Below are 18001 nucleotides of genomic sequence, written 5' to 3' on the forward strand. Positions count from 1 at the left end.
AGGCTGGAAGCGCTCTGAGCAATACGGGATAGTGAAAGGTGTGGAACTGGATTAAGGTCCCTTCCAACCCAGACCAGTCTGGGGTTCTGTGATGAAATTTTTGGATGAAAATTAGCCTGCTTCCTCTGATCAGTTTCTGTACAAAAGCAGCTATTCCTGCAGCTGTTTGGTGATGAACATTTTAGCACCTGATGGGCTCAAACACGGACTTGAACTTTGGCGCCTGAGTGTCCCTGGGGGTTTTATATTCTGGTAACATCCAGGAACGCGATGGCCTTTCACGAACCCCCATGTACTCGTGGACTCATGTTTCTTAGGGACTTATTTCCCGACGATGGGGCAGGCCCAGGCCGCAGAGGCGTGACACCCAAACATGCGCAGGCGGCAGGGACAAGGCTGAGGTAGCTAGGCGGGGTTCGCGGCGTTCCCGTCGGGGCTGCAGCACGTTCCTGTCCCTCAGGGATCTCCGGCCCCACTTCGCCATGCGGCCCGGCCCGGCCCGGCCCGCACTCAACATGGCCGGCGCGGCCCCGCCAGCCCCGCCCCGGGGCGGCGGCCGGAACGGGCGGGGCGATGGCGGCGGCCGGCGGGGACGGCCGGGGCTGAGGGGAGCGGCGGTGGCGCTCCCGCTGGCAGGTGAGCGCTGGGTGTGGGGCGGGTCTTGGGTGTCCGTCCCCTCCCCGACAGCCCCTGTGCACACCCGCAGCCCCGATCCCTTCCCCTTCTCCACAGCCCCATACCTGTCCCACATACGCCCCTCACACACACCCCGCAGGCACACACACACACACACACTCCCCTCCTTCCCCACACACAGACACCCCACACATGCACGCAGACATGCAGCCCCACACAGAGAAATACACACCCCTCCATCACCCCAAACACCCCCACAGCCACGCACACACAGCCATGTGTCTCCTTCACTCTTGGGCTCCTTCTCCCTAACACTATGGGGATCTCGGGGCAGGCCCTCCTGGTCTCCTCTGATGGCACAGCTGAACTGGATTTTCCAGTAGTAAACTCAGTAATGCAGCACAGTTACATTTTGTACTTTTAGAAGGAAATAGAGGTTGCTGGGTCAGGTGCTTCACGCTCATTTTGCGGTGTGAAAAGGCTGCCATCAGCACCCCTGGCTTCTTCCAGCGGCCGCGATTCCACCCAGGTGCTTTTGGGTCTGTGTTCATCGGTTTGTACTGCAGGAGCTCCTCTCACCCGGGGTTAGGCTGCTGCCAGCCTCCCTCGCTGCTCCTGGCAGCAGGCTGGGCAGCAAAGGCAGTGTTTTGGAGAAGTGGCAGGCCTGCTGTGCCTCTGTCACGTACCTACCATCTCTGGAGTAGGAGCTCTGGTGGTTTGTGAAGGGTTTGACTTCCTACAAATGTGCAGGCTATGGCTGTGTTATGCAGCTCTTTGATGTTTTGTGAATCTAAGGATCTCAGCTGGCCAGAAGTTTGAATGTGTAGCTATCTTGTGCAATCTCATCAGGCTGTCTAGAATATGTATTTACAGATTAGAGGATTCCTCTAGCAAATTACATTGTATTAAAATTCTAAATTTTTTTGTGGGTTTTGGCAATCAATTTATACAAAACTGGAAGATTCTGTTTACAGGCCACTTAAACATCATCTTAGATTGATCAAACTCTGCAGAAACCAAGGAGGAATTTTCAGTCTGCTGCTATATTACTATCCTTTCAATCCTTCCGTAGCAGGAGGGATCTGTGAGGCACCAAGTTCCCAGAACAGGAAAAGAATTGCACTCTAGTAATTTTTCTTTTGATTTCTGGTAGAACCTGTCTCCAGTGTTTTGCTCTGGCTTAATTTTAGCTCACCTTCCTGTGTGTGAATTGATCAAGGAGTCAGAGAAACAGATAAAATGTTAGGTTTGAATTTTGGTGAACCTCATGGGCTACCTTTGAGATGAGAAGAACGTTGGTTTAAAGCCTTTTGAAAAGTTTATGTTGTGGTTGGTTAATACCATTGTAGCCTTTAATGCATTTCCTTTTGAAGGGACAATTGTTTTGCAAGCAGACTAATCCCTGAACTTATAAAACCTCAACAAGGTGTTGTGTGGTATTAGTGAGTCACTGATGGTGAGTCATACAAACTTCAATACAAATAAATTAATTGTTTCGTTTACTTTTGTTCTGGTAATATCTGGAAGGCCCAGAGAAGGATCATGACCTTGTAGAACTGGGAGTTGTATAAAAGAACACACAGGAAGACAGACCCTGAGCCTTTGTATGCTCTTTTCTATCTCAGCTTGCATTCAGATTGCTTTACCAACATGAATAAAAGTATGTGTGTCTTAAACTTTCTAAAATTGAAATTAAAATGTTTATTAATGTAATGTAAACATTTTAAAATTAAATTTAAACATTTCAGCCTTGTACAATTTGACAGGATAAATAGTCAGTGTGGGGTTATATGGGTTATACCTCCCAGAAAGAAACAATAGGGGCCTGAGCTTGGTGGCAAATGTACATCTCCATATCTAGTCCTGGAAAATGAAGTTTCCTTGAATTCCAGTCCAACATGTTACTTGCAGAAAATGCATTACCATTAAATTGAATTAACATTCATTAATTACATTACTACATTTAGTAAAGGTGCTTTTATGTTTTAATTTACTTTTCTGTGGAAAATTGTATGTAGAATGGACAGCAGATGCTGTTGCTTGAGCGTGTGTGATAACCCAGCTCTCTCCCACTCCTTTGCATGGCGAGTCTTGTTCTTGGGAAAGTAATGTAAGTAATAATAACAAATGTAAGGAAAATAATAAAAATATAGGGAGAACCACCCCCTACCCCCACCCATGTTAGGTCAGTGAGGTATTGGGATGAGATGCCCAGAGAAGCTGTGCTGTCTGTGTCTTTGGGGCTTTTCAAAACATAAATGAGTAAAGCTCTGAGCAAACTGTCCAGGCCTCGTAGCTAAGCCTGCACTGAGCAGGAGGCTGGAGCAAGGGACTTGCTGAGGTCCCTTCCTGCCAGAATGGTCGAGTGATCCTAACAAAAGGCTGACCTGGGTGAGAGATCTAGTGTAGAAAGTGACCTCTGGTGTCAGGAGCTGAAATGCAGTTTGTAAGCACTCATAACAACCTGATGTCTGGGGAAATCCTCCTGTAAGGGTTTCGTGGTACCAGTTGCAAGGTCAATAACTTTAGTTCCCTCCCCTGAGGTACTGCAAATGTTGATTGTTGATAGAGCATGTAAGGGATTTTAAAGGGAAAATCCCATGTAAGGGATTTCTCTTGGAATCACGGTTTTTTATTCTACAGGCACCACATGATCCAGATAAACTTTCCTGCTTCAAAACAAAGCAAAAAGATATGTTCATAAGCTAGAAACAATACAGTGTCTGCACTCCACTCTTGGTTCTTTAAACACTGCCCAGTGTAGAATAGGGGTTACTATTCTATCAGTAGTATTTAAGGGAAGGCAGATTTTGTGTGCCTCTTTGTAAAAGGTGAGGGATGTGAGTAGTCCCTGTAACCAGTGTCCTTGTGTGCAGTTGTCCTGCTGAGGGTTTCAGTCTGAGCCTAGATGTTATTTTCCTTGGGTTTTAAACTAATATGCTTATGTGAAAGTGTTTTCTAGGTGCCACTTCTGCTGTTACTTCCCTGTATCCTCCCCTATTTTCAGCTTTAAACTTTTCTGTACAAACAGGTTGATTCCGCTTTAGGATAATGGCAGGGAAAGTAAAGTGGGTAACTGACATAGAAAAATCTGTTCTAATAAACAACTTTGAAAAAAGAGGATGGATTCAGGTGGCAGAAAATGAAGACTGGAATTTTTATTGGTAAGTACACTACAATTTGCAATTTCTTTTATCAGTGTTATGGAGGCTTGCCCTCCAGAGTCCAGACTTCTGTAATAAACTGTATTTTCCTTCTCTTCATGATAGTGATTTATATTCAGGCTAATTATTCAACATTTCAATACTGAGAGTAAATGTGAAATTAGGTCAAGATTGTGGTAAAAGGAGGAGAGTAAACAGTCTTCTCATTTGGTGTTAATACATGACCATGAAATGCTGTCCTAGAATGCAGTAATCTATTAAACTGGCAGAAACAATACTCTTTAAATAAACCAAACAATTTATGATGTTCCTTTCAAATACATCAAAATGGCAGTTTGTGCTGCCAAATATACCCTTTGTGAACCACTTATTTCAATGGGCAGGAATCTAGTAATCTGCTCATGCTTTTGGAATGCAGTTGGGAGAGTGGGGAAACACTCATGGGAATTGCTCTGTGACTGGTTGTATTGTTTGGGGTTATTTTTTTTTTCTTCCTGAAATGATAATGTAGCAAATTGGTGGTGTTCGGGAGATATTCCTAAATTTTCACATTGAGACATCTAATATGGCAAATTCTTTGCATCTGTGTCCCTGCTCTTCTGTGAAAAAAGTAGTTGATAGCTGGTTTGATGACTGTCACTGCAGCACTTTCACCTGGTATATAACTAAACATCACAGGTGTTTTGTGCAAGATCTCTTAACCAGTTTTCAAGTCGTGTGTGTGGATTCCTTTGTAATCCAAGTAGCAAGGCATTGGATTTATGGGTTTTTTGAAGAGGAAAGGTGAGTTTCAAGAGTGTGACGTGACAGATTTAGAAAGAGGATTCTGTAATATTCGGCTGCACTTCAGTCATTTTTAGGCCCTGCTGGGGATTGACCTGACTATCAACAAGCCAGAGTCCAGTAGGACCCATTTGTCATCTTTCTGTCCTCACTTCCTGCACCAATTTCAGTAGTGGTAGAGGGACTGATTAAACATTCAGCAGGATTTCATTTGCTTTGTTAACAGAACTTCAGGATAATGTTGGATTGTCACTGCAGCAAAATATTAAATATAAAGAGAAATGAGAGAGAGAAAAATGAAGAAATTGGAGTGAAAAGGTGTCAAATTTGTTGTCCTGAAGTGTGTAACTTGAGAGAAATCCTTTGATGTCTGTCTTTGGTTTCAGGATGAGCGTCCAAACGATCAGGAATGTGTTCAGTGTGGAAACCGGTTACCGCCTCTCCGATGACCAAATTGTCAATCATTTCCCAAACCACTATGAACTGACCAGAAAAGATTTGATGGTAAAGAACATCAAGAGATACAGAAAAGAACTCGAGAAAGAAGGAAGTCCTCTTGCAGAGAAGGATGAAAATGGGAAATATATTTATTTGGGTATGTTGTTCTTATTATCAGAATTGAGCTTTTTTTCTTAGGGAGTCAATAACTGGAATTGATCCAGCTTTTTTGTGCATGAAGCACTGAACCCCTGGAGTATTATGACATTAAAGTGGCTACCTTGAAGTGCTCTGTTCCTTTTTTGGGTTTCATTAATTTGGGGTTACTCAAAAATTATTTTGGAGAGGGGAAAATTGTGGGTTTAAGATACTTTGCAATTAGGTTGGTCATGAAACCAAAGGGCTCTGCTACTTCATATGAGAAAGGGTTGCAGTTTGTTGAATTCAAAAGTAAAAGACCATTATGTGAAAATCTTACACTGGAGCGAAGACTAAAACTTTTTGCAGAAAGGCTCTAGACAGAACTAAATGAGCAAACACTTTGGAGGGGAAATTTGGGAGAAGTTGGGGAACTAGTAATGACTGCTAGAAAACAAAAGAAAAAGCAAACCAGACAAAAAAATACCCAAGAAAACAAAACCCCCAAAATAAACCAAGAATAGATTAGGAATGAGGAAAGCAGAGTTGGTTTGGAGGTCAGAAAGCATTGAAATGAGACAGAGTGGGATATGTGGGGTTGAATTATATCTTGGAAAAGTGAAATGAAAACACTTCATCCATGTAAGAAGGCAGTTGTTTAAGGATGGAAGTGAAGATAATTTAATAGCAAAAAGTGAAAAATGTTTTTCTTTAGGTTTCAGTAAACATGGCAAAACTGAGTGTGGGAGCAAAGAAGAGTAATAGGAGTTCAGAATTAGATACAATGAATAAGAATAATGGGAGTTACATGAAAATAAAAATTACACAGCCAAAGGTGATTTTTGCCTGCACAGAGCATGATAAAGAATGGTGAAAAGTTGATACAGGAAATTGAGAAAATTTAATCGTTTAGTTGCAATGGTATCTACTACTCTAATTGCAGCATATGAAGGGAAGAAGATCTATTCACATGAATTAGAATCTATTACTATGAAGTTAGCATCATGTAACATTTTGGAATTTTTTGAGTAAAAACTAGAATATAAATGAGATAAAAAGCAACATGAATCCTAATGAAGGTGGATCATGCCAGAGTGGAAAACTGAAAATACAGAACTTTTCTTTTTCAGTCTTTATGTGTCATTAGCAATATCAGATAGTGTCTTTATTGTGCACCTTTTTTCCCCCCCTTAATTCAGATTTTGTTCCTGTGACTTTCATGCTTCCTGCCGATTATAATCTCTTTGTTGAAGAATTCAGGAAGAATCCCTCCAGCACGTGGATTATGAAACCTTGTGGCAAAGCTCAAGGAAAAGGAATATTTCTAATTAATAAACTCTCCCAAATAAAGAAATGGTCTCGAGACAGCAAAACATCTTCGTAAGTTTTTAAAGCCTACCCCTTTATTGTACTTTCTGTAATTAGGTGAACTACATCAACATGCTGATTGTCTGATGTATGGGAAAAGTACTCCAGTATTACTATTGCTTTTTCATTTTATAGTTTTGTTTGCATTTAATCTCAGTTATTATCTGGCTTCCTCCTTCAACAGGTTATAATACAACTTGTTTTGGTATGAGGAGGTACGCAGAACTGTTCAACTAATATTCTTTATAAAATTGCCTTCAGTGTTGTTGGGGAAAAACTTGTACAGAAAGAAATTGTTCTTCTTCACAGTATTAAATAACAGGAAGCAAGAGAAAAATATTCCCCCCAGGAATTTCAATAATTGTTTAATATATATTAAATTACTTTTTAAATTAGTACAAAGGAAGAATGCATTTCTATGAAATAAATATATTTTCCTTGGAACACAAAATAATACATGTCATGTTGGTGATCTCCTTCCAAATGGATGAAATAGGTTAGCAATTTTATGTTTTTCTCTGACTAGAAGTTTTGATCACACAACTAATGTTTTTTTCCTGTGATCAAGTGACTGGCTGAATATAATTTGAGTATTTTTCCCCCTGTTTGATTTGGAATCTGAAGAATGTCACAATCTGAAAGTTATATTAGCTTTTCACAGTGGTTTGCAATTGCACACCAAGCAGAAATTGCAAATATTCCAGGAGTACAAGACCTTGAATAAGGAAGGTAATGCACTACATTCTTTTTGCTTGTCTGGACCTTGCCAAACTCTAAATTCTTTGAAGGGAAAAAGGCTGGTTTGTAGAGCTGCATTCTGAATGGCTTTGGTCAGCTACTGTGTGAGTTGAAATGGGTAATTGATTTTGGTCATCTATACAGTATTTTCAGCTATTTTTTGGTATATAAGGCCTGATGCCAAGTGTGTATTATTAACCACCACAACTTTATACATTGTCTTGGCAAAAGATGCAAGATTTCAGTCAACTCAAACTTTACAGAACAGTTCTAAAGAAGTAAAAAACTTCAGGGATTGTATTGTAGCAAGTATCAAATTGTGAGACATGGCTTGTGTTTTTCAGGTTTGTGTCTCAGTCTTCCAAAGAAGCCTATGTGATTTCACTCTACATCAACAATCCTTTACTAATTGGTGGAAAGAAATTTGACCTTCGTCTCTATGTTTTGGTGTCTACCTATCGTCCACTGAGATGTTACATGTAAGGTTGCATGTCTTTGTATGCCCAGTGTAGTCAAAATCATGTTGTGCATGTTGCACAAAGAAAATGGTATCCTAGGATTCTCACTCCCTTCCTTCTTGCAGGGATTTAACACATTTTAATGACTTTTTTCATTTAAGGTATAAGCTTGGATTTTGCCGGTTTTGCACAGTGAAATACACACCAAGTACAAGTGAACTGGATAACATGTTTGTGCATCTTACAAACGTTGCCATTCAGAAACATGGGGTAAGTGTGCTGATTTCTTAGATGCTCTTTTGTAGCAAGACTGATTTTCTTAAATTGTCTCACAAACTTGGAATCAAAAGGTTTTGTCATACTCTTCATCATCTTGCAATTAAAATAAATTCACCTTGCACTTACAAATAAATACACTGTAGAATTTAGGCATTTTAGAAAACCACAACTCAAAAGTCAAGATAATGAGTTGCAGCTCTGTAATAGAGTGTGATATTTTCAGTATTGACTCACAGTAGCTGAGAGCAGGGGTCTCCTTTCATTTAAAAGCCAATATGCTTTTGAATTGAACTTACGAATTTGAAAAACTTATGAATCGAACAATGAAATGAATAAGATTGGATCACGTGGATATGTGTTTTATAATAGTGGCTTATTATCTCCTTTGTCATCTCTACTTCCCTCTCTCTCTGGCATGCAGTTAATGTAATTTCTTATTTCTAGCACTTATTCATCACAGACTTTCCAGCTTCTTCCAGTGTTCCCCCAACCTCCTGCCCCTGCCTTCCTTCTGTGGGAAACAAAGGGAATGTGCAGTTGCAAACTTGAGATAAATAAGTGCTGCCTGGCCATCTTGTGGCTTCCTCTTGCATGGACAAAGCTGGAGCACTGCCCGCAGAAGAGTTCTGTCCTGTAATTCACCATTGATATTCATGGCAATAAACATGAGAGCTTTGACAGCCCTTCCTTATGTCAAGCTATGCTGAAATTCAGCAGTGGGGAGGGAAGGTTAGTGGGGCAGGGGTGACATAGATGGCCATAAAGTGTCACTTCCCAAGCCTTGTTCGTTCAGGGAATGACTTGATAATGATTGTCCCTTTGGTGTTTTTAGCGGATGTCTGTGATTTACAAACCGTGCCTCTGGTACAGTCATTAAAACTCTATTGTTGCACTTCCTAATGCCAGAAGCTTTATTTTAATGGTATGGAAAATAACACATATGGACACAAACACACACATGCTCCTGATTATATTCATGTAGGTATACACATGCACTCCTACACAAGATATATCAATATATATTAAATTGAAACCTTGCTTAATGTGCCTTCTCTGCTACTGTTCCGTAACATGTGCAGCATAGCAGAACTGGTTTTGACTGGATATTGCTGTAACAAGAATGTGAATGATAATGCTGGTAGTTTTAAACCAGAGTAAGTGGTCAAATGTGCCATTTTTCAATATGACAAACATTTTATTGCTCAGGTGCTGATTTGTGAAGTGCTTCAAACATATTTTGGTTTGACAGGGAGCACTGAGAGTTACTTATGTTAAAAACAGATCCCATACAACCTAGAGAATAAATCCCAGTGCAGTTGCCAGCAGCAGTGAAGATGTGAGGCACATTGTACATTGTCTGCCTTGTTATTATGCACCTTTCATCTTCTCTACCAGTTAAAGAAAGGCCTTCAAAGAATGGCCTTCGAGATTTTTCCCAATAAGAGAAGTGACCGTGGTGGTGAGGGCACTTAGAATAAAGGACAACAGAAATGGATATAGAAGTAGCAGCCTAAGAATGTGGAATTATTACTAGAATATTTGAAAAGCTTTTTATAGATTGTAAACCACTGATGCCTGTTCAGTTTTGCAGAAAGGCAAGTAGAAAAGAGAAGTTTAATGTAAAGCTATGTTACCCATCCCATTCGTTCAGTTTTGAATGTACCTGTAACTTTGGAAGCATTTAGACTGTACAGTTTTAGTCTTCTAAAACTGTACCTAATTTGAGCTGTCAGTAATTTATAAAAATTATGATGAGGTGCTGGAAAATGCATGTGTAATACAAACAAAACAACGATAATTCTTATACTTAATTGTTTTCACATTGTTTCAATGTCTTTAGTTAAACAACTGTGACAGTGTAAAGCTCTACCCCGTTAACAATCTGTTTTGATTTGAGTACTTGTTCTGAAGGGCAAAGAGGGTGGAAACTTTGATCTCTGTTCCCTTGCTGGAATCTGGTCTCAAGACATTTTTCCATGGAGTAAATCCTGAGAACCATGTTTCAGGTCTTTATTTGTACAGTCCAGTTTTCCGAGTTTACTCATGGGGGAGCTGTAGGAGAAAGCCTCATAAGAAGATAGGTGCTTCTCTGATCTTGTCCTAGAGGATGACAGAATTTGTTCTTCTGGGAACCTTCTTCTGCTCTATACATTCTGTGTTTTATAATGTAGCAGGCATACAATCATTAATTCTCATAAATGCTCTGAGGAGAACACTTGAGAAAGGGAAAAGCATTTGTCCTGAGAGTTCCTTGAGGGCTGAACATGTGCCTTGTCACCAAACAACCCTTGCTTTGCTCTTGTCTTTCCATTTAAAGAGAAATAATACAGAGCCTTGAAAATCTCTGAAAAGACAACATAAGGTAACCTCCCGTTTCCCCTTGTTCAGTTTCAGTAACACTTAGTGGGATTTTGTACTGAATTACTTGAAAAATTTAACTTTAGGAAACAATTCAGGTGTCATTTCACTATGTTCCTAAATGTAGCTGTTATCAGTAGCACCATTTAGAAGATACCAGGGAACAGACAAGTTGTACTTTAAATAAATAAATAAACACAAACACTTTCAGGTGCTGTGTTTTACAACTGCTGCTACCTTCAGTGAAATTCTGCTGTTGCTCATTAATTGTTTTTTCCTTATCCGTAGAGGAGCAAAACATTCAGTTCTTTCCTTCCACATTTTAGAGCTTCTATTTCCAAATCATAACTCATACTTTATAAAATGGTCAAAGTACCCATTGTTTTTTTTCTTCTAAGAAAGATTTATTACTTGATTTGTAATGTGTGATACAAGCATATTAGAGCTGTAATAAAAGCAGTTGTTTATGTAGAGGGCAGTTCAAAGCTGAGATCTTCACAAAGCTTCAAGGGCAATTAGCCAGGTTTGTTTTTAGAGCAGCCCTTGTAAGTATAAGGGGACTTTTTGTGGGGATGGAAAAAACCTGCTGAACACCTTCAAAATCTGAGACTGAGTGCACACCTTAACTCTTCAGGATGACTACAACCATATCCATGGGGGCAAGTGGACAGTGAGTAACTTACGCCTGTACCTGGAGAGCACCCGTGGAAAGGAAGTCACCAATAAATTATTTGATGAAATCCACTGGATAATTGTGCAGTCCCTGAAGGCTGTTGCGGTGAGTGCTGTTCCTGGAGGGCTTCCCATAACCGTGGAAGAGAGCCTGCCATTCAAACCCTTACATCTATTTTCTGCTCTTTGAGTAATGGTTTATGATGATTTCTGCAGCTCTCTGATTTCTTGATATTTCTTGACATGAGGGACCTGAATCTTGGGTGGGGAGTGGGTTGAAGCTGTCTGTGGATATGTGAAGGAGTGAATAAATCCCTTTCCTTGAGGGATTTGTGAACGCTTTAGTATGACTTGATACTGCCCTTGTGAATAGTATTAAGTTCTGCCAGAATTTGTGATGTCATTCCAGCAATAACAAATGTGTCAAAGAAAAAAAAATCTCTGGAGGACAGTTTATCAAAGGAAACCTAAGGCTATTTGTTCATCAGTTACATAATGTACTTTCACTACTTTTATACCCAAGTCACAGAGTTATCATGAATTTATTTTAAAAAAAAAGGCAACAGCAGCCAGATCTCTTTTTGAGTGATTTTCTAGTGTTTGGGTAATATTCTGTGATCACGTTAGAGGGCAGGTATCACTCTGGGAGTCAGCTGGGGTAACTGAGGAGCTCACTGATGCCAAGGACTCTCCTGGTCCCAAGTACATTGTCTTGTCATCTCTTTTGGGTTGATCTTGGCACCATTTAGAGCTGAATCAGCTCACTTGTGCACTGACAATTACTACCTTGCTTTATTGATGGCTTGGTGTTCTGCCAGGGGAATAAGCTGAGTCACTGGAGGAGCAGATGAACACCAGAATGAGCACGAGAAACAGGGACAAGGTCGTGCAGCTAGGATCAGTGGGAGCTGGGGAAGCATGGCTTAACCTGGCCTCTGCTGTGCAATCGTATCTGAAGGTACTTGGGAGAGGAAAAGGGTTAAATCAAATGTTAGCAGAACCTAAGTAGAGGGAAAGTGGTGAGAATGAGCTTGGAATTTGTTGTTCTTCTGTCCTTCTGACAGTGGCACATGTAATTAGATTCTTGTTCCTCCTTCCCCCTTTCAGTCCCTGAAGAAATGAAAAGCTTCATTATTAGTAATGGGGAAAACATCTCAGAAACCTTCACAAAGGTTTCTCTGAAAGATCTGATGAGGTTCACATAGAAGAAGGTATTATACCATGCATACTGCAAATGTTTAGCAGATGCTGGAAAGCTCCTGGTTCTCTAGAACATGTGCATCTAAGCACAACTTGATTCTTGGTCTCTCTTGGCTTTGGGGTTATAGTTAACTTGAGTGGTTATAATTTTTAAATGTATTTGTAATTGCGTGTAAAATCTCTGCATAGTTACAGCAGCAGAATAAAAGAAATGTCTTTGAATTGCTCTTCTGAAGTTTAAAGAATTCACAACTATATGAAGCTGTAAATTTTCAAAGTTTGTTTTCTCCTGATGCATGCAGGCTTTAAATATAGTTATTACTTTTGCAAAGTATAAAAATACTTATTTTCACTCTGGAAGCATAATGGGAAATCAACATAACTTAATACTTGGCATCAATGCAATCATTAGTACTGAAATATTTACATACAGCCTAAAAAATGAGGCAAGGCTTAACCTACTAGTTAAAAAGTTTATATTTGTTACAACACTGAAGAGTGTTGTAGAAGATTCATAATGTCATCACATGTGATTTCTAGCAAAGAAAGTGTATAATTGGGGTACTTATTGAAGAGTAGATTTTAATACATGTTACTGTCTTGTCTTTTTCCGCAGCCTGTAATGAATAATGATAAACACTGCTTTGAGTGTTATGGATATGACATTATCATTGATGACAAGCTTAAACCTTGGCTAATTGAGGTAAAGTTTTATAAAATACAGAAAAAACTTCCTTCTTATTTCACAGAATGAAACTAAGTAGATATCAGTGTAGTCTTTCCTCTTTTTAAACAATATTTTTAATAGGTAAGTGGATTAAGAAAAACGTTGGAGAGTGAGATAGGCCATGTGATGACCAAGCTAGCATGTGCTTTTCTTTCCTATTTTTCTTGGTGTTTCTGTCTGTTTGTGGCTCGCTATTTTGGTTTCTAAATCCAGTGTATCCGTACAACTGTGGAGATAGTCTGAATGTTAGCAGCCCTGTTAAATACTGGATCAGTACCTGCAAAATGGGCATTGACTTGATGGAGCATAACAGCAAATTTAATTTCTAAATGCTGTCATGGCCTTGATGTTACAGGTTGAGAGGAAACAAAAGGGACATACAAAGGATAATTAGGATATTTGGAAAGCTTTTTTATTTTTTGCATTAATTTCTCTTTGGTGTATTAACTTTAGATCTGTATGTTCAATATAAATTTTATCCATGTCTCTTCCTTCTCAATCTAATTTGAAGTGAACTTCATAAAAGAAAAGTCATCTATTTGTTGTTCTGATACTACTTCTCCAAAATAAGTGTGGAACAAAGAAATGTTAAATGAATCCCAGAATTCATTAAAACAAGATACAATGTTGTGCTTTGAATAGAGAGCGCTCTCCACCTCACAATATAACAGGGGAGAACTCAGATAAGAATTTACAAAAAAGTAGTTTACCCAGAAAAGCCACAAATTTCTGTGTGTGACAGCAGTTCATGTAAACTGGGAAAACTTCAAGCACTCAAATGTATGGCGTTTGTAACCATGTAAACAGAAAATGAAACAAAAAGTCAGTCTTGTCTGATTCACCCTGGTGAATCCCATCCCAACAGAAATCTTCAGCCTGACACTGCAGACACTTGACAGAGTGGTACTTTCCTGTCGAAGTAAAAAGAAAAATGCCCAGTGGGGAATTCCTTCCAGTGCCCGAGGAACTGAAAGATGGGCTTTGAGCCATCAAGGCCAAATTTCCCTTACTGTACACACAGACATCACACATGCTGTTTAGAGAACACTCCAAAAACTGATACTGACTGTTTGGTTTTTTTTTTCCTTTTGTAGGTTAATGCTTCCCCTTCTCTTACTTCCAGCACCGCTAATGATCGCATCTTGAAGTATAATCTTATTAATGACACACTTAACATTGCTGTGCCTAATGGGGAAATTCCTGACTGCAAGTGGAATAAATCTCCACCAAAAGAGGTTCTGGGCAATTATGAAGTCTTGTAAGTCTTATCCATGTTTCATATAAAGGCCAATGTTTTTCTGTCACCTCACTTTTTTTGATGTGTAGTGTAGACCAAAAAGATAAGGTGAACTTCATTCTAATGTGAAAAATGAGCACATAGTACACTTCATTTCTTTGGAGCTGCATTGGAGGTGGGAGTGCATTACAGCAGAGTTCCCTTGCCTTGTGTCCAGAGACAATGTTGTCTGATAAGCCCATGCTTGCACCTTCTGAGCTTCCAGCAGCTAGAACTGAGAGACAGAAGCAAAGAGAATGTTTGTCTTCTACGTGTGCAGAACTTTAATTGTGTGGAGGCTAATATATACATGGTACTTAAACAGTTAAAATAGTTGGTTCTGCAAATTTGATGCAAAATTTCTCTCAGTTTATAGAAATAATGCCTCTTGAGTCCTCTGAATAATGAATTTCATAATAAATAATAAAATTTTCAGATTTTTTAAAATTCCTTAATCTGTATTATAAGGAGAGAAATGAAGGAAACTGAGATTTTTATATTGGAGTGTCTGCAAGATTTATCTAGGATTGATGGTTTTATGCAGAACACTGATTTGAATACCATATTGCTGACACAGTTTCTCATCTTTTTTGAGAAAACATTTGGATAAGTTCTCCAGCAGTACTGGTGTAATTGCTCAGTATGTCAGGAATGCACTTTATGTCCATCGCTGATCCACTAGTTCACACTCATGTTCAATACTTTTTTTCTCTATACTAGTAAAAGCAGTTAAGTATAAGTGGTCTGAATTAGGATTTAAGATTTAATGAATGTTAGGTAGCCATGAATACCCATGTAACAGTATAACTAAGTATATATTACAATTTTTCTACAAATTTTTTTAGTATTTTGTTAATTACAGTTAACTCTCTATAACTGAATTCTGCATGGGATTTGCATAGCAGCTGTCATGTCAGTATATGCTGAGGTTATCTGAGGCTGTAATGGATTTAGATATTTACAGAACCACTCATCACTGTGGCTAAGTGTTACCAAATACGTGTCATCAAATGAATTTTGTTTGATCACGTGGCTGTTGAGTCCACCTCATTCTTTCCCTTCTCTCCCTGTGATGCAACAGTGGAGCTCTAACACTGCAGCTAACAATCCTCCCTTTGAAGCAATAGCTCAGGAGTTATTTAAACTGGCAGCAGGCTGATGTTCTGCTGAACCACAGACCTGCAGAAGTACATGGGGAGTTTCACAACTGACAACATTTCAAACTCAGGAGTTTAACTAAAGCTGCCAGATGACTTGTTTCTTTCAAACAGGGGCTGAAGATATTTCAGAAGATCTGTTTTATAGATTCATAGAATCATAGCTGCATGTCATGCTATGCCTGCATGAAGCTGTGTGTAGAACAGCTTGTGTCAAACTCCAGTTCTAGACAATAATCAGAACAGAATGTAGAATTAGAATATACTGGACCCACTGCAGTTTGTGTAGCAGGACAAGGCACTGAATGTGTTTTCTTTGCTCCAGATACGATGAGGAGATGGCGCAGGGCGATGGCACCGACCGCGACCTGCGGGGCCGTCCTGGGCAGTCGCCGGGGATCAAAGGAAGCCGTGCAAGAGAATCAGGAAAGCCTGTCCTGACCACCTGGAAGTGATGACAGAAAAAACAGCTCCACTCTTGGTAGGAAGACATCAAGAATAACTTGAAGTTTTGGAACAGATTCCTGTGTTTTGCTACATTGCATGTAGGAAATACTAACAAAGACAAGACAGCCTTTGGAAAGTGAAACACTCAAAACCCAGGAACTGTACTAGACATACACTGACCTGATAATTATTACAGCACTACATATAGAGTGTGTATGTATCTACAGTTAGGTTTATATAATTTGTATGAACTGTTTCTCAGTAATGATCAAGAACTTTGTTTATAAAGATGGCAACTCAAAAGGCATATTCTGAAAGAAGCTCCTTGCTGTTCTGGGTAGTATTTATTTCCTCTAGCAGCCTATCCCTTCCTGCCTATAATAAATGAGCTGTGGATTCTATAAAAAGGTGATGGTGGTAAGTATTAATATTCTCACAGTGATGGTCCAGATTCTTGTAGTAAAAGAAGAGCAGCTAGAAAGAATTAGCAGTAAATGGACTTGAGGCTGTTGCCAGCTAATGCAGCTATCGATTTATAACCAGTATTAAGAAAATTGAAAAGCAAGTCTCTATATGCTGAGGGTTGGGGGCTTTTATTTCCTTTTAGTGTTTTGAGCTACCAGCTCTTTAAAGGTGGGAAGTTTTTTGGACTAAGGGAGTGTTTCGGTGGTATATTGATGGATTGTTTCACTAGCCATTAATTTTTATTTTGAGATAGTGCATGTCTGTGGAAAACAGACAAAACAACCAGATACTGTGATAAATCTCATTGCTTGAAGCTGATGATAAAGCTTTATTTGCACCAAAATCTCTCAGTGTATTTATGCATGTATATAAGTCAAATATCTGTATATTTTTGTATATTTTATTTAACAAAAATGTTGTTGCACATGGCAAGCTATTTTTGGTAGCTAGGATAAGAACAGTTGTGATGATTAGCTACCAAAACTACAATGCAAAACTTAGCTACCAGAACTAAGGAGCAAAAGATAAAAATGGGTATTTCAGTATTTCAGTTTTCTAACAGCAGAACATATAAATAAACTAGCAGGGTCTGTGATTGGCTATTGCTTCCACTTGACTTTCCACCAAATATTGGGTTATTTATAAATGGTACTATGCATTGGTTGTATTTATTCTCCTTCTCACTCCCTCCTTCCTTTTTTTTTGGTAAAGTTTAACTCTCCCTAAAAGTAAAGAAGCTTTTAGTTTCTTGAACGCCTAAACCAGACCACTTGCAACTTTACCTCTTCTCCTGCTTGGAAGGTCCTCCTAGAAGAGGGCAGCAAACCGTGGTTTTTGGAACAGTTGAACACAGTCTGGCAAGAGCAGTTTGTGTTGGGGAGGGAGGGCAGATGTGGGCTGGGCTGACCAATATCCTTGCACAGAATCTGGGGTTTATCCTTGCAGTAAAGAACGAAATGTGTAGGCTGAGTCATTCCAAGCATAATCTTCATTAATCTTGGATATTCCACTAAAATAAAATGTAACTGATTCTCTCTTCGTCAGACTTGAATCTTCTCACTGGCCTCTACAAAAGCACACTCTAGTTGACTCTTGAAATAATTAAGCCAAGGACAAGATTATCACTGCAGGATGGTAAAGCTCACCTAAATTCCAGGTCTCGTTTTGGGGTTGGGGTTTTCAGTTTGGGTTTTTTGGTATGGTGGTGGTGGAGGGTTGATTTGTTTTTTCTCAGTTCCTAACTGTGAGTCTTGCTTGTATATTTGAGCCTTGACAGGCAGACTGCTCTTATGTGGAGGTGTAGTCAGATGTGTTAATCATCAGTAGTGTTGTTTTAATTACATCACATTTAGTGGGCAGATGTTTCCGGTTTTACCCCCAACTGCCTGTTAGGGATAAAGTGGGAAGTAGCAACAGCCCTAGGGATTGTGGAGCTGTAGTAAATAGTATTTTGTAGTATGATAATATTTTTGACAGAAAGGTAGCATAACAAGCATACTGTGATAGAAGTTAAATGAAGATTTCTTTCATTGCTTGTGATTAATTCCTGTAGTGGCTGGGACAGAGAATGTGTTGTGGTATTCTTGTTTTGCAACAGTAGCACTCCTTTGTGGGAACGCTTGACATGACAGCAAAACCAGGTCTGAGTTTTTAGGATTTATTGCTGTGGAAGGCAGTGGAGACTGAATCCAGGGAAT

At 39.4% G+C, this 18001-nt stretch overlaps 1 protein-coding gene across 2 annotated transcripts; it reads left to right on the forward strand.

The window, feature by feature from the left end:
- The first annotated feature begins 493 nt into the window (after window positions 1-493).
- On the forward strand, window positions 494-16647 carry TTLL1 (TTL family tubulin polyglutamylase complex subunit L1). Of its 2 annotated transcripts, none has more exons than XM_063395424.1 (10): window positions 494-636; window positions 3668-3800; window positions 4970-5178; window positions 6359-6539; window positions 7610-7744; window positions 7885-7993; window positions 10995-11138; window positions 12849-12935; window positions 14054-14217; window positions 15718-16647. In XM_063395424.1, exons 2-10 carry the CDS (start codon window positions 3688-3690, stop codon window positions 15845-15847), a joined length of 1272 nt encoding a protein of 423 aa, XP_063251494.1. In that variant the 5' UTR covers window positions 494-636; window positions 3668-3687; the 3' UTR covers window positions 15848-16647. The 2 variants fall into 2 exon arrangements, with proteins under 2 accessions (XP_063251494.1, XP_063251495.1); XM_063395425.1 differs by lacking the exon at window positions 494-636 and adding an exon at window positions 1765-2746.
- The last annotated feature ends 1354 nt before the right edge of the window (window positions 16648-18001 follow it).

The sequence above is a fragment of the Prinia subflava genome, chromosome 4 (assembly GCF_021018805.1).
Source record: "Prinia subflava isolate CZ2003 ecotype Zambia chromosome 4, Cam_Psub_1.2, whole genome shotgun sequence".
Taxonomy (NCBI): domain Eukaryota; kingdom Metazoa; phylum Chordata; class Aves; order Passeriformes; family Cisticolidae; genus Prinia; species Prinia subflava.

What these genes read in the sequence shown, in the direction of transcription:
- TTLL1 (XM_063395424.1), top strand. Translation starts at nt 3,688, where the DNA reads ATGGCAGGGAAAGTAAAGTGGGTAACTGACATAGAAAAATCTGTTCTA. An exon ending in GAAGACTGGAATTTTTATTG is followed by an intron (nt 3,801 to 4,969) that starts GTAAGTACACTA and finishes CTTTGGTTTCAG; the next exon opens with GATGAGCGTCCAAACGATCA. An exon ending in TTGCCATTCAGAAACATGGG is followed by an intron (nt 7,994 to 10,994) that starts GTAAGTGTGCTG and finishes TTAACTCTTCAG; the next exon opens with GATGACTACAACCATATCCA.